Source organism: Apodemus sylvaticus, chromosome 1 (genome assembly GCF_947179515.1).
Source record: "Apodemus sylvaticus chromosome 1, mApoSyl1.1, whole genome shotgun sequence".
Classification (NCBI taxonomy): Eukaryota; Metazoa; Chordata; class Mammalia; order Rodentia; family Muridae; genus Apodemus; species Apodemus sylvaticus.
In genome coordinates, this window is record NC_067472.1 from 201,844,889 (window position 1) to 201,859,292 (window position 14,404).

General features: G+C 56.8%; 2 protein-coding genes across 3 annotated transcripts in view; one reads left to right on the forward strand and one right to left on the reverse strand.

The window, feature by feature from the left end:
• Exoc3l2 (exocyst complex component 3 like 2) overlaps positions 1–8,509 on the reverse strand; it is a 33,219-nt gene extending 24,710 nt beyond the window's left edge. The window contains exons 1-2 of the mRNA XM_052171597.1: positions 8,317–8,509; positions 921–1,457 (exon numbers count right to left, since the gene is read on the reverse strand). Coding sequence (XP_052027557.1) covers positions 921–1,440 — 520 coding nt within the window. The 5' untranslated portion in view covers positions 1,441–1,457; positions 8,317–8,509. The remainder of the gene's footprint in view (positions 1–920; positions 1,458–8,316) is intronic.
• A 4,914-nt stretch (positions 8,510–13,423) lies between these two features.
• The window catches only part of Mark4 (microtubule affinity regulating kinase 4), a 33,759-nt gene continuing 32,778 nt past the window's right edge, over positions 13,424–14,404 (forward strand). Inside the window, exon 1 of one of the 2 annotated variants that reach the window (XM_052171607.1) lies at positions 13,424–13,795. In XM_052171607.1, coding sequence (XP_052027567.1) covers positions 13,745–13,795 — 51 coding nt within the window. In that variant the 5' untranslated portion in view covers positions 13,424–13,744. The remainder of the gene's footprint in view (positions 13,796–14,404) is intronic. The other variant, XM_052171604.1, reaches the window with a different exon arrangement.

A 14,404-nucleotide genomic window follows, 5' to 3' on the forward strand; every position in this document is an offset into this window, starting at 1 on the left:
CAGCTCAACAGGCGGAGGCACCTGCCACCAACCCCCTGGATTTACAGCGGAAAGAGAATTAACTCTTACAAGTTGTCTGACTGCCCCCTTCGACAGACAGACAGACAGACAGACAGACAGACAGACAGACAGAGGAACGAGAGGAGTCACAGGGACAATCCCACACAAGGATGGAAGATCTGGAGGATGAATCTAAAATGTCAAGGTGCCCAGATGCCCAGGGGCCAACCAGAGCTGGGAAGGGGCCTGGAGGGACCCTGCCGGCTGCCTGCGTGGCCGGCGTGGGTGCTTTGGAAAAGCAAGCCTGACTGTGGCATTGCAGGTGAAGGATGGACGCGAGGTTCAGAGAAGGGGCGGAGATGAGGCCGCGCAGCCCGAGCTCTGAGGCGGTGGGGGTGGGGGTGGGGCCCGAGCCGGGCTGTTTGAGTCCGGGGTGGGGCCGAACCTGGCTGCACCGAGTTCAGGAACATGGGGTGCATGCTGGCTGCGGTTTCATTGGGTGTAAGACATGACAAGGCGACAACAGCCTTTGCAGTTGCTGTTAACACTTATTTAGTGTGTGCACGTGTAGGGGTCAGAGGTCAACCAGGAGAGTCAATTCTCTCCTTCCATCAGACTAGGCGGGGAAGCGCCTCCATTAGCCGAGCCGTCTCGCTGGCTCCTGTTCTTTCTTCTCCTTTCTCTTTCTTACTTTGCTTAGGTGACTTTTTAATAAAAAATTTACTTGTTACTATTTTGTGTGTGTGTGTGTATTGAATGTGAGCTCCTCTCTCTCTCTCTCTCTCTCTCTCTCTCTCTCTCTCTCTCTCTCAGCGCGTGCATGAGACACTCCCTCCCCCTCCCCCCAGGGTTCCCCAGGTTGATACTACGGTGAGGCAAGACGCCCCCATCCCGGGTCTGCATCAGGGGTCCCCACTCACCTGACAGTGGTTCCTTTATTTTGGGGGGCTCCGGGACTTTGGGTGGGGGCTCAGGGGCTGCCTCTCCTGCAGGTACCAGTCTCTCCGCCAGGGATGCCCGCCGGGGCTTGGGGCCACGCCCGAGTCTCAGGAAAGCCAATCTTCGGGCGGCTTCCCCAGCAGGCTCCTCATCGCCATGGGTTCGGAACCCCTGAAGCCGGTTTAGGAGGCCGAAATCTGCTGAGCTCCTCCGTATGCCCGGTGCCAGCACACGACCCAAGAAAGAGCGGACTTGCCCGTCCCCGGGGCTGCCTGCCCGCCTGCCCGAGGTCCAGCCCAGCCGGAAGGGGGCCAGCCCAGCCAGCTTCTCCAGCGTGGCCCGCCGGCGGCACGATGTCCCATTGGGCAGTGTCCCCAGCTCCCTGCCCTCTTCCTCCAGCGTTGGGGTATCTTCAAAGGGGTTGCGAGAGGATCGCAGGGGCAGGGTCCCTGCTCGCTGCATTTTAGGGTCCCCCACCCCCAGGCTCTTCAGGATTGGCATTTTTGACAGGCTGGCACCTGCAGAAAAATAACGGCCGAGGTGGTGTTAGTGACAATAGAAGGTGACAGGTACAGATCCTCACACTTAGAAACATTAGAGGCTTCAAGCCAGACATCCTGGCACACCCTAAATTCCAGCATATGGTGCTGAGGCCGGGCAACTGAGAGCTCACTCCGGGTAAACCAGGGATGGTATTAAATCTCAAAACAATGAAGACAAAGCTGGGTGTGGCAGAAACGCTCCGCAATCCCAGCACTGGGGATCCGAGGCAGGAGGATCACTCAGCCTTGGCTACACTGTTAGGTTTTTGGTTTTTTGGTTTGACCAAGTCTTGATTTTTATTACTTAAAAAAACCTGCATATTTATTTTGCTTTCTGACTCTGTGCTGGTGCCTTCAACACTCAAGATTTCCTGCTCCTCAGTAAGGAAAGCCCGCTTGATCCTGTCACGGATACACTTGTCACACGTGGAGCCCCCACAGCCCTGCTGACGGGCTTCTTAGTCTTAGACAAACTCCTAAGTAAGGACTTTGGGTCTCACAGCGAAGCCCTTGCAGTCGGTCGGACACACATGCGCGGTTAGGTGCTTTCCCAGCCTTCTTGGTGTCAAGGTAAACAATCCCGTTGCCAGGGGGTCCAGGCAGCCTAGTTTTGTCAGAGGCTGTGTTGTAGGAAAGCCTGCGATGGTGTGTCAGACGCTGGACTGACCTGAGTGCCTCCAAGCACCGTCCCCAGGAAGTGCCGCTGGTAGCTTTCTAAAGCCAGCTTGAACTAAACTATATGCTTTTCTTTCTCACACACATAATTCTCTCTCTCTCTCTCTCTCTCTCTCTCTCTCTCTCACACACACACACACACACACACACACACACACAGCTGATAATATTAGGACAAAAGGGATGTGTGTGATAACATATCCCTATAATCCTCAGGAGACAGAAACAGGAGGATTGACATCTATTCAGCAGCATGGGTCTACATAGTGAATTACAGGTCAGTCACCAAGACTAGACGAAACCCAGTCTCAAAACACACAAACAAATAAACAACAATTATGAGCGAAGCAAAAAATATAATGGAGGTTTGGCTCAGCGGTAGAGCCCCGCCTAGAATCCCCCAGTGAGGGGCTGGGGGCCTGGCTCAGTGGTAGAGCCCTGCCTAGAATCCCCCAGTGAGGGGATGGGGGCGTGGCTCAGTGGTAGAGCCCCGCCTAGAATCCCCCAGGGAGGGGGCTGGGGGCGTGGCTCAGTGGTAGAGCCCTGCCTAGAATCCCCCAGTGAGGGGCTGGGGGCGTGGCTCAGTGGTAGAGCCCCGCCTAGAATCCCCCAGGGAGGGGGCTGGGGGCATGGCTCAGTGGTAGAGTCCCGCCTAGAATCCCCCAGTGAGGGGCTGGGGGCGTGGCTCAGTGGTAGAGCCCTGCCTAGAATCCCCCAGTGAGGGGCTGGGGGCGTGGCTCAGTGGTAGAGCCCCGCCTAGAATCCCCCAGTGAGGGGGCTGGGGGCGTGGCTCAGTGGTAGAGCCCTGCCTAGAATCCCCCAGTGAGGGGCTGGGGGCGTGGCTCAGTGGTAGAGCCCCTGCCTAGAATCCCCCAGTGAGGGGCTGGGGGCGTGGCTCAGTGGTAGAGCCCTGCCTAGAATCCCCCAGTGAGGGGCTGGGGGCGTGGCTCAGTGGTAGAGCCCCGCCTAGAATCCCCAGTGAGGGGGCTGGGGGCATGGCTCAGTGGTAGAGCCCCTGCCTAGAATCCCCCAGTGAGGGGCTGGGGGCGGGGCTCAGTGGTAGAGCCCCTGCCTAGAATCCCCCAGTGAGGGGGCTGGGGGCATGGCTCAGTGGTAGAGCCCCTGCCTAGAATCCCACAGTGAGGGGCTGGGGGCGTGGCTCAGTGGTAGAGCCCCGCCTAGAATCCCCCCAGTGAGGGGGCTGGGGGCGTGGCTCAGTGGTAGAGCCCTGCCTAGAATCCCACAGAGAGGGGCTGGGGGCGTGGCTCAGTGGTAGAGCCCCTTCCTAGAATCCCACAGTGAGGGGCTGGGGGCGTGGCTCAGTGGTAGAGCCCTGCCTAGAATCCCCAGTGAGGGGCTGGGGGCGTGGCTCAGTGGTCAAGCCCCGCCTAGAATCCCCCAGGGAGGGACTGGGGGGCGTGGCTCAGTGGTCAAGCACCTGCACAGCATGGACAAGGCTCAACACTTTCAAAAGCAAGAATCTTACTAGGTCTCTAGATCCACTCTAAGCAGGCAGTGGGAATACAGCTGTGACTAGGTTATACCAGACTCTGCCCTCACAGGGTTCACACTGTCCTGTCCTGTCCATCTCTAAGTCTCCCTGTCTGGTCCTTTATTCCTTCCTGTGTGTACCTCACAGTTGGAACCTATGACCATTTCTGTGCCCCAAACTCTGGTGTTTTTCAGACTGCAGTACAGGCTGGCCAGAAACTCCTTATGTAGCTTAGGATGACCTCAAATTTGAGGTGATCCTCCTGCCTCGGTCTCCTAGATGTGAGTACAGCTGTAAGATCCTTTCTTTTTTTTTCTTTCTTTCTTTTTTTCTTTTTTTTTTTCTTTTTCTTTTTTCTTTTTTCTTTTTTTGGTTTTTTGGATTTTTGGATTTGGTTGTTTGAGACAGGGTTTCTCTGTGTAGCCCTGGCTGTCCTGGAACTCACTCTGTAGACCAGGCTGGCCTCGAACTCAGAAATCCGCCTGCCTCTGCCTCCCAGAGTACTGGGATTATAGGCGTGCACCACCACTGCTGGCCTGTAAGATCCTTTCAATTTTGGAGGCAGAATTCATTTAGCAGAGGCTAGCCTCAAACTCCGGACCCTCCTGCCTCTGCTTCCGGATTACAGCAGTGTACCGTCAGGCCCTTGCAGCTTCTTGGTAGCTCAACTTTGAAGATTCCTCCCTCTCCTGAACTTTCTATAGGTCCCCACAGCCCTTGGTGCAATGTTTAGGCCACGCCCCCACCACAGCCCAGGGGTCTGCCAACTGTACCCCTCACTGGGACTAATAAATCTTTTGGTTCCTCTTCTCTGGGTCTCATGTCTGCCTGTCTCGCCATGCTTTGGATCTCAGTCCCAAAGCTGCCTCCGCCAGGAAGTCCCCCTGACTGTTGGGTCTTTTCTAACCCTTGGGCTCCCTGCGTTCTCTCTGTGACTGTGCCTGTCTGGGGACAGGTCTGCATCCGGACTGAGGAGCTGGCAAGGGCAGGGCTGGGCCTGTGTGCCTGGCTCGGAGCATGGTTCAGGCACTCTGGAATGGGTGCTAACAGGAAGCAAAGGAAGGAAGGGGGCAGGCCGTCCATTCCTTGGGGTGGGGGTGGGGGTGGGGGCTGTGAGGAGCAGGCCACACAGGACCTGAACTCTGTGACAAGGGACTGGGACTGTTTCCCAAGGGCATAGGTGGGCCACAGAGAGGCACTCTGTGTCACCTTATTTTCCTGTTGTGTATAGGACTCAGGGGCCTCGCTAGTGTGTTTTAGCACCGAGGTGTAACTCAGCCTTGTGTCATCATTTTATCAGTAGTGTGTGTGTGTGTGTGTGTGTGTGTGTGTGTGTATGAACGCAGTCACCGGAGTGCCACAGAGCTCATGTAGACGGCGAAGGACAGCAGTGGTCCTCTGTCTCACTTTCTAGTGTGCGTCTAACTCGGGTCCTGGAGCTTGGCAGCAAGTGCAAATGTTTAGAAAAGTAGAAAAGCAAAATCAATGTTCCGGTGCAATAGCTCACATCCGAGCTCAGAAATTAGGATGCGGAGAGGAGGGAGTGTCACCCTGAGGTGAGAGCCAGGTAGCCAGCTGTGCCGTCTGGGATAACCTGGGCTGCAGGGTGAGACCTAGTTTCTCAAAACAGCACAGTTGGAGGCTGCAGAGTGGTCAAGAGCATTGGCTGACGACCTGGCTTTGAGTCCCGCCACCCCCGACGCCCAGGCCACCCACGCCACCCCCGCCACCCACGCGGCAGCTCCGGCCCTGGGGACCCAGCGGCCCTATCCTGGCCTCTTTGGGCACCAGGCATGCAAGCGCTGTACAGACATTCACACGGGCAGGACTTGGGCACACATAAGACAAAATTCAAATGAAGAGGGAAGGCTGGCGGCGGCGGCGGGATTTTGCCATTCAGCGCTTCCTTTTCCTTCACTTAGGTCACGAACTTGCGGTCTTTATGGACCGGGCTGTGTAGTATTCCAGACAAAACTGGGTGAATAAACCATTAGAGGTCCACGTTTTCTCCCCCATGGAATAGACCCATAGGTGGTTCTGACCCGAGCAAGTGTGTGTAGGGGAGACCGGAGAGGCGCGGACCGTGACAGGGGGGAGCCTCGGAGAGAGGCCGGCGGGAGAGGGCATCTTCCAGCGTCCGGGCTCTAAAGCTGCACTACAGCGTCCTAGTCCTGCTGTTTCTAAGACAGACTGCTGTGATCTCCCCTCCAGGCTCCTCGGTCCCCTACCCCCAAGGAGACAGTCTCCATAGTGACGCTTCGCTGGGAGCCCCCGCGGCGGTGCAAAGTCGATGCGCACCGACCCCCTCCCCATACACCGACTTATTAGTCTTCCCTTTTCTGGAAGGCTTCGCACGCCTCACCTAAAAATGGCTGGGGCAGGGGGAGTTGGGGGAGAGAGGACGGCTGTGACTCAGTGGATAGAGGCACTTGCCACCAAGGCTGACACCTGAGTTTCATCACTAGGACCCATGAAGTAGAAGGTCTGAATGAACTACAGAAGCTCTTTCTGACCTGGACCTGTGCACTGTGGCACGTAAGGCCACGCTGCACGCACGCGCACACACACACACACACACACACACACAGAGTAATGAAATTGGTTCCCTCCCTCCCTCCCCCTCCCTACCACTCTCCCCTCCCCCCCCAGTAATGGCTCTAAAATCCCAACAAACTGCTTCCATCCCCGAAACGGCCGGATCCTACCGAATCCAGTCCTGCCCAGACTTTCTGAGCCACTCACGCAGCCCGTCTAACCCCCACTCCCAGAGCTGGCCCTGGTGCCCATAAAACGGTTCCCAGCATATTCCCAGCACACTCCAGAACTGGCAGCGGCATTCACCCCAAACCGCCTCCCCCTTCCCCTTCCTGGCTCCGACACCTCCCTCGGCAACCTGGCTCCGACATCCTGCCCTCTCCAACGCCCTCCGCTGCCTCCCGGTGCCCAGGCCCCTGACTCACTTCCGAGCCGAGCGCAAGCCCCCAGCCTCCGCTTCTGCAGGATGTCTAGACCGCCAGCGTTTCCCTCTCCCGGCCCCTCCTACTCTTCCTCGCTGCTGCCAGCCTTTTCCCAAACCCTCCTCCTCAGAATTCCTGACACCCTCAAGCCCCCAGCATGCAGCAGGGTGTGGTGGCGCAGCCCCCGGTAATCCCAGTCCCCGGGAGGCTGGGGCGGGAGGACCACATGCTTTTGAGATTTTCGAGGCCCAGGTTCCGTCCATAGTGAGACCCCGTGTACAGACAGTCCCTGAATGGGAGGATTATGCCTTTAATCCTGGCAACTCGGGAGGTCAACCTGAGTCACATGATCAAAACTTCAAAAGTCAAGGCAGGGGTGCAGCTCAGTTGGTAGACTGTCTGTCTGGTTTGCCAGAAACCCGGGGTTCCCACCCCAGCAGCCAGCGGCGCAGGCCTATAATCCACGCACTCTAGAAAGGGAGGGCGAGACCACAGCGTCAGTATCATCCTTGGGCCTATAGAAATTTGCGGCCAGCCTGAGCAACATGAGACTCTGTGGGAAGGTTTTATTTCTTTGTCTTAGTTTTTCTAGACAGTTTCTCTTGAAGCCTTCGATGTTCTGGAGATCACTCTGGGGAGTTAGTCTCAGAGGCTAGCCCTGAACTCACAGACCCACTCGCCTCTGCTGCTTGAGAGTTAGGATTAAAGGTGTGCGCCACCACTGCCCAGCTGAAAAAATTATTAGCTTTTAAAAAGCCCCAAGGTCCATGTTCGGAAACTGATCCTTTCAAGTTAAGAATCCCTACTCTAACCGATGACTCTAACCGAGACATCGCCAGCCGCCTGCCGCCCGCCGCCAGCCTCTGTATCCTATCCTAGGCCTTGCTTGTTCACTCTCCCTTTATTTTTGGTTGGGTTTTTGTTGAGACAGGGTTTCTCTGTGTAGCCCTGGCTGTCCTGGGACTCACTTTGTAGACCAGGCTGGCCTCGAACTCAGAAACCCGCCTGCATCTGCCTCCCAAGTGCTGGGATTACAGGCGTGCGTCATCACCGCCCCGCTGCTCTCCCTTTATTTTAATTAAATGAATTAATTAACCTTGTGTGTGGGCACACGGGCTGGCTGTGGTGGTCAGATGTGAACTTGCAATAGTCACTCCTCTCTGCCTTGTGAGTCTCAGGGACGGACGGACGGACGGGACCCGGGAATCCAGCTCCCGTGGCAGCAAGTACTCTACCTGCTGCCATCTTGATAGCCCTTCCTTCTTTCCTTTCTATTTATTTATTTTTATTTATGGAGATAGAGTCTCAATCTGTAATCCAAGCTTGTTCAAACTGGCCAGCCTCCTGCCTCAGCCTCCCCTCCCTGGCGCGGCCCTGCAGGTGTGAGGAGCCTGTAGACCAACCTTCTGGCTGCTGCAAACCTCCTTACTGGAGGCAGCCGGGCCCTGGATGCCTGCTGCGCTGTCCCCGATCCAGCATCAGCGCGGCAGAGTGCATTAGACCTCACAGCCCCTGTCTCCCTCCCCATGAGTGGTCCGATCTCTCTGCAGCCCAGAGCCCCAGGCTTGCCTGCCTGCCCTCCCTCTCCTCCGCAGCACTCCCCAGCCTCAGCCCGCCTCTGCTCACCCAGTGCTCCTGCCTCCTGGGTTCTGAGGAGAGGTCCCATCTTTGGGAAAAGTTGGGGGCATGCCTTCTTCACCCCGACACTCACCTTCTGTCTGTGCCTGTCCTTCTGTCCCTCGTGATGTCCAGTCCCCAGACTACTTGGGCCAGGACTGCTGAGAGCTTGGATGGGGGGGGGAGTTGGAGGAGGACAATTTCCTGTCAGGAAGCCCCTCCCTCTCTGGGGCCAGGGGCTGGAAGGCCCCATTATCTGTCTGCTCTTCTAGGCCAGGCTTTGGTTGGGCCCTGCTGTGACAAGGGCCACAGACCCCTGTCCCCGCCCCTCCCGCCCCTCCCGCCCCTCCCAGCCTTGCCGGAACCGCCCGCCCTTCTGCCTGCTTTTCACGCCTCCCAAGGTAACAACATCATCCTGTGTACCCAGGGGAGACACCCTGAGCTGGACAGGCGCCCACAACTGAGCTCTGCAGTGATGGAGGTGTGGAGAGGACCTCAAGGGAGCACATGCCCCGGTTGTACCCTCTGCTGGGAGACAGGATTCAAAGGAAACTCCACGGGTCCCAGAGGCTGGACCTGGGGACCCAGTGGGATAGCTTTTAAGATGTAGCTCTCAGCCAGTGGGCGGAGGTGGCACACACCTTTAATCCAAGCACTGGGGGGCTGAGGCAGGCGGGATCTCTGAGTTTGAGGCCAGCCTGGTCTACAGAGTGAGTTCCAGGACAGCCAGGGCTACACAGCAGGGTTCTGTCAGTCCCCTGCCTCCGTCCCCACTGCGGGCCAGCCTCTCTCTCTCCTTTGTTCTCCTGTGAGACAGGGCCTCCTTATGTAGCCCAGGCTGGCCTGGAACTCACAAAGATCCTGCCTCCTGTGCTGGGATTGAAGACATGCCTGGCTCTTCTTGGCATGTGTGTGGGGGGAATTGAACTCAGGGCCCTGTGCACAGGTCATGTGCTCTCCTTCCCAGTCCATACCTGTCTCCTTTACAGATTCCCCCAACCCACTGCTGCCATCCAATGTGAGTGCAGGGAATCTGATTTTTTTAAAAGTGTATTATGTATTTATTTATTTACTTATTTATTTATGTATGTTTGCGAGTCTCTACAAGTATCTGGTCATGCAGTGCCCAAGCCTACTAGAAGGAGACGGATCCCCTGGAACTGGAGTTATAGATGGCTGTCCACTGCCCTGTGGTAGCTGAGAATCGAACCCTGGTCCTCTGCAAGAGCAGTCAGTGCCCCTAACCACTGAGCCATCTATTCTCCAGCTCCACATTGATACTTTTAGACCTTGGAGTTTAACGGATCTTTGTGCACTCACAGGGTTGCAGCAGAAAGGGCTAACATCCAGTTCCAGAACACCTCCATCTCCTTGAGGAGAACCCATGACTCTGGCAGCTTCTGCCCCTTTCCAAGGTCCCAGGAAACCAGGAATCCGGGGGTCCTGTTTCTCCGCCAAGTCTCCCACTTTTGAACATTTCATAGGAACCATATTGTACGGTGTTACTTTTTGCGTCGCCTCCTTTTCCTAAATGTAACATTTTCAAGCTCCATCCACTTGGTAAGCCTCAGTCTCCGCCCCTTGGAAATGCAGTTTAGTCCGGGCAGTGGTGGCGCACGCCTTTGTCCCAGCACTTGGGAGGCAGAGGCAGGTGGATTTCAGAGTTCCAGGACAGCCTGGTCTACAGAGTGAGCTCCAGGACGGCCAGGGCTACACAGAGAAACCCTGTTTCGGGAAATGGGGGGGAGGGGCGAGGGGGGGCGGGGGGGCGGGGAAGAGTTTAGGAATCACTGGAAAGGGAAACAGACCCTGATGAGTAGCAAGGCAACCATCTGCCCCCTGGTGGTGCATGTGAGTACTGCAGACGTCAGAGCCGGACCTCATCCTACCCTGAAGAAGCCTTGGAGCTGCAAGGCTCCTAGAAACAAACACACTCAGAGCTCTGCCCTTAATATTTTCTAGTTCCCACTTTTATGTGTTTATTTGGAAGCAGGGTCTCACTATACAGCCAAGGCTACCCCCAAACTCACTCTGGCCTCAAACTTAGAGATCTGCCTGCCTCCCAACTGCTGGGATGCCTGACACGCATTACCAGACTAGCTTGAAGTATTTATCTATACATGCACCGTGGTTTATAGTCACACCTTGGCTGGACTATTACCGAGAACAAAGAAATCACTGCAGTTAAGAGATGAGGGTTTGCCGGGCAGTGGTGGCGCACCCCTGTAATCCCAGCACTCTGGGAGGCAGAGGCAGGTGGATTTCTGAGTTCGAGGCCAGCCTGGTCTACAAAGTGAGTACCAGGACAGCCAGGGCTACACAGAGAAACCTTGTCTAGAAAAACAAAACAAAACAAAAACCAACCAAACAAACAAAAAAAGAGATGAGGGTTCTAGGCTGGAGAGATGGCTCAGCAGTCAAGAGCACTGGCTGCTCTTCCAGAAGTCCTGAGTTCAAATCCCAGCAACCACTGGTGGCTCACAGTCATCCGTAATGGGATCTGATGCCCTCTTCTGGTGTGTCTGAGGACAGTGACAGTGTACTCATATACACAGAATAAATAAATATCTATTAAAAATGAGAGAGAGAGAGAGAGAGAGAGAGAGAGAGAGAGAGAGAGAGAGAGACATGAGAGCTCACATTCCTAGTACTTGTGAGTCTGAGGCAGGAGGATTGAAAGTTGAGCTTGTGGTTCACAGTAAGGTGTTTGTCTCACATAAATAAGTTCAGTATGTGGGGAGCTGAGGCAGGAGGTTGGCCTGAAGTGCAGAGTCAGCCTGGGCTACAGAATGACGCCCTGTCTCAGATTATACTCACCTGGCGGGGAGTTAGCTTGATGGAAAAGGTGGACGGCTCAGGGTTCAGAGGCTCAGAGGCTCCTGGGATTGCTGACCCCTCCATTTCCCCAACGGAACTGACTGCATAATTTGTGGTAGCAGAGGAGACTGTGTTCTCCAGTTAAAGCAAAAGAAAAACAAACAACTCCCAGAGTGAGAACTGGGTGTGGTGCTCACACCTGTGTTCTGAGCCCTCCCTGAGGTGGAGGCAGGGGGATCACAGCCAACCTCCATCAGAGGAGACGTTCCAGGAGGCCTGGGTTACAAGATAACTGGTCTCAAATCAATGAATGCATAGGGTTGGCAGCGGGGTGCAGGGGTGGGGTGTGGGGTACAGGGGCGGGGGTGCAGGTGTGTGTGGGGTGTGGGGGGATGCGGGGGGCGTGGGATGGGGTGCGGTGAAGACGCTTGCCTTTGAGGCTGGTGACCCAAGTTTGATCCTGGGGACCCACAGAGAGAGGAGACAGCTGACTTCCAAAACCTGTCCCTTCACCACCACCACACACGCACACACACACACACACACACACACACACGCCCAGAATTTAATAAATTGTTCAAATATAATAAATAATCCCAGCTCTGCCACTCTCACTTTGAGCTTTTTTTTTTTTTTTTTTTTACTTTTATAGCTTTTATGTTTACTTTATGTTTTGGGGTGTTCTGCCTTTGAGTGCATGCATGTGTGTGTGTGTGTGTGTGTGTGTGTGTGTGTACATGTACACAGTGACTGGGGAAGCCAGAAGAGTGTGTCAGGTCCCCTAGACCTGGAGTTACAGATGGTTGTGAGCCACCTTGTGGGGGGTGCTGGGAACTGAACCTAGGTCCTCTGGAAGAGTTCCTGACTGCTGAACCACATCTCCAGAGCCCGCCACCCCCCCCCACCCCACCCCCGCTCCAATTTTGGTCTTTTGGGTTTGTTTTTTTTCAAGACAGGGTTTCTCTGTGTAGCCCTGGCTGTCCTGGAACTCACTCTGTAGACCAGGCTGGCTCGAACTCAGAAATCCGCCTGCCTCTGCCTCCCAAGTGCTGGGATTACAGGCGTGCGCCACCGCTGCCCGGCTGCCCCCTCCAATTTTAATACAATTTGCTTACTTGCATGTTTGCATAATTTAACTTTTAAAAATGTTCATGCTTAATAGCCAGTCCTAAAATCAGCTTGCTCCAGCATGCTCTAGCATGTGGCTGTTGTCCTGTCTCTTTCGGCTTTCATTCCGTCTGACAGTGACAGGTCTCATGTAGACCAGGCTGGTCTTGAACTCACTATGTAGTGAAGGATGATCGGGACTGTCAGTCCTCCCAGGACACCACCATGCTTGCAACAGCTAATGTTCACAGAGGGAAATCAAGGCTCTGGAAGAATTTCTAAGACAGCAAGACAGTGGGCTCTGGACCGCGGTAATGCACCCCTACACACACACACACACACACACACACACACACACACACACACACCCTTTCATCACACAAGGCACTGTGTGTTCTCAGCACAGCCCTCACCGCCCTCCAGTCTGTTTGCCCTGCAAGTCCACACCTGCTTGGGCTTCCAGCTAGTCGGGGAGGCGGGAGACCAGCCATGGCTGCCCCTTATCTACCCTCACCCCGGGGCTGAAGCTCAGGATGTCCTTGAACCCTTGCCCCGCTTTACCCCAGGGACTGGCTTCAATTTTGGCTTTTGTTTTCTGAGACAGGGTCTTGCTGCATATGGTGTCAAACTCACAGCAATCCATTCTCTCAACCTCCAGAGGGGTCGGGATGACAGGCGCACGGCTCTCGGTTCTCTCTGTCCCTCTCTGTCTCTCTCTGTCTGTCTCTCTGTCTCTGTCTCTGTCTCTCTCTGTCTCTCTCTCTCTCTTTCTCCCTCCCTCCCTCTCTCTCCTTTCTTGCTTCCTCTCCTTTCTTCCTGTCCTCGGCAGACTTCCAGTCCTGGAGTTTCTCTTTGTCTCTTTCATTCCGCCTTGGCGTCCGATTCTCTCTCCTCTCTGTCTTTGTATCTGTGTCTCTCGGTCTCTGTGTGTCTCCCTGTCTCTGTCCCCTTTCTGTCCTCCGTCCTTTTGTCTGTGTCCTCGGTTTCTCTGTCCCTCTTTGTGACTCTGTTTCTTCCCACCTCGGGTCTGTGTGTCCCCTCTCCCGTCTCTCAACATCTCCCTCTGCTCGCTCCTCAGCAACTCTCTGCCCGTGACTCCCGTACTCCTGTGAGAACTTGCTGGAGACCGGCACGCCCAGACCTGCCTCGGTCCCCAGAACCCCGAGCCAGTCCAGGCCTGTCCCTTTAAGAGCCGGCGGCGGGGGCGGGGCTTCCCCAGGCCCCGCCCTCCCGCCCCTCCCCCTGACGTCCCTTCCTCCCCGGCCCCTGGTCGCCTCCCTCCGCCGCCGCCCCGGGCCGGCTCCGCGCCCCCTCCCCGGCCCCCGCCCGTGCAGCCTCCCGCTTGCCCGCCGCCCAGATGGCGCCCCGGGTTCCCCTTGCACCCGGCCACTAGGACCCTCGGTGTCGTCTCCCCTCCCCCGTCCTGCCCTCTGTGCCTCTCGCTCTCGCCGCGCGAGGACTCGGGCGTCCACGGCGCCCAGCTTTAGAGCTCGCGTCCCCAGGTCGGCTGGGGGGGAGGGGAGGAGAGGGGACCCCGGGATCCCCACCCCCCCCTCCCGGCCGCCCCTGTCCCTTTCCCTCCTGGGACCCCAGGGAAGATGTCTTCGAGGACGGCGCTGGCCCCGGGCAACGATCGGAACTCGGACACGGTGAGTGGGGCCCAGCCCCTTGGGGAGCCCTGCCCGAGTGCAGCCGTAGCCCCCTCGCCCTCCGGACCACTGACCCCGCCAGTCTTCACTCCTCGCGGGGCTCCACAGCCCAGACCAACGCTTCCCTTGACTTTGAGGCCTCTCTGCTCCCTCCTCCCCACAGCCCCAGCCCAGCCCGACCCCTAGGGGCGCCCCTGTCTTTGGACCCTTCTCCGGTCCCTCTGCAGAGCGCTTCCGCCCGGTCTCTTCCCTCCAGGAAGCCCCCTTCCCTGTCCGCCGGCAGCCCCTCCCTTCCTCGTCTGCCAGGTCTGTCCCCGCTCGCCCGCTCGCCCGCAGCCTGGCCTCGACTCTTCCCGGATGGCGCGGCCCCTGTTCCCCGAGGCGCAGCCCTGTCTGCCCCCCCCGCCCCCCCCCCCGCCGCAAGGCCCGACCAGGTCTGGCCCTGCTGTCCTCCCTGCCTCTTGCCGAGTCGGGGTGCTGGCTCCCCGTGCTCCCCTTGGCCAGTCCCCAGCTCCGCCTGGGCTCCTGTGAGCTGCCTCCCCCAGGAAGCCAAATGGCACCGGGGCCCAGGGCCCTGCCCGCTTTCTTCAAGGTGTCTCCACTCCCTGG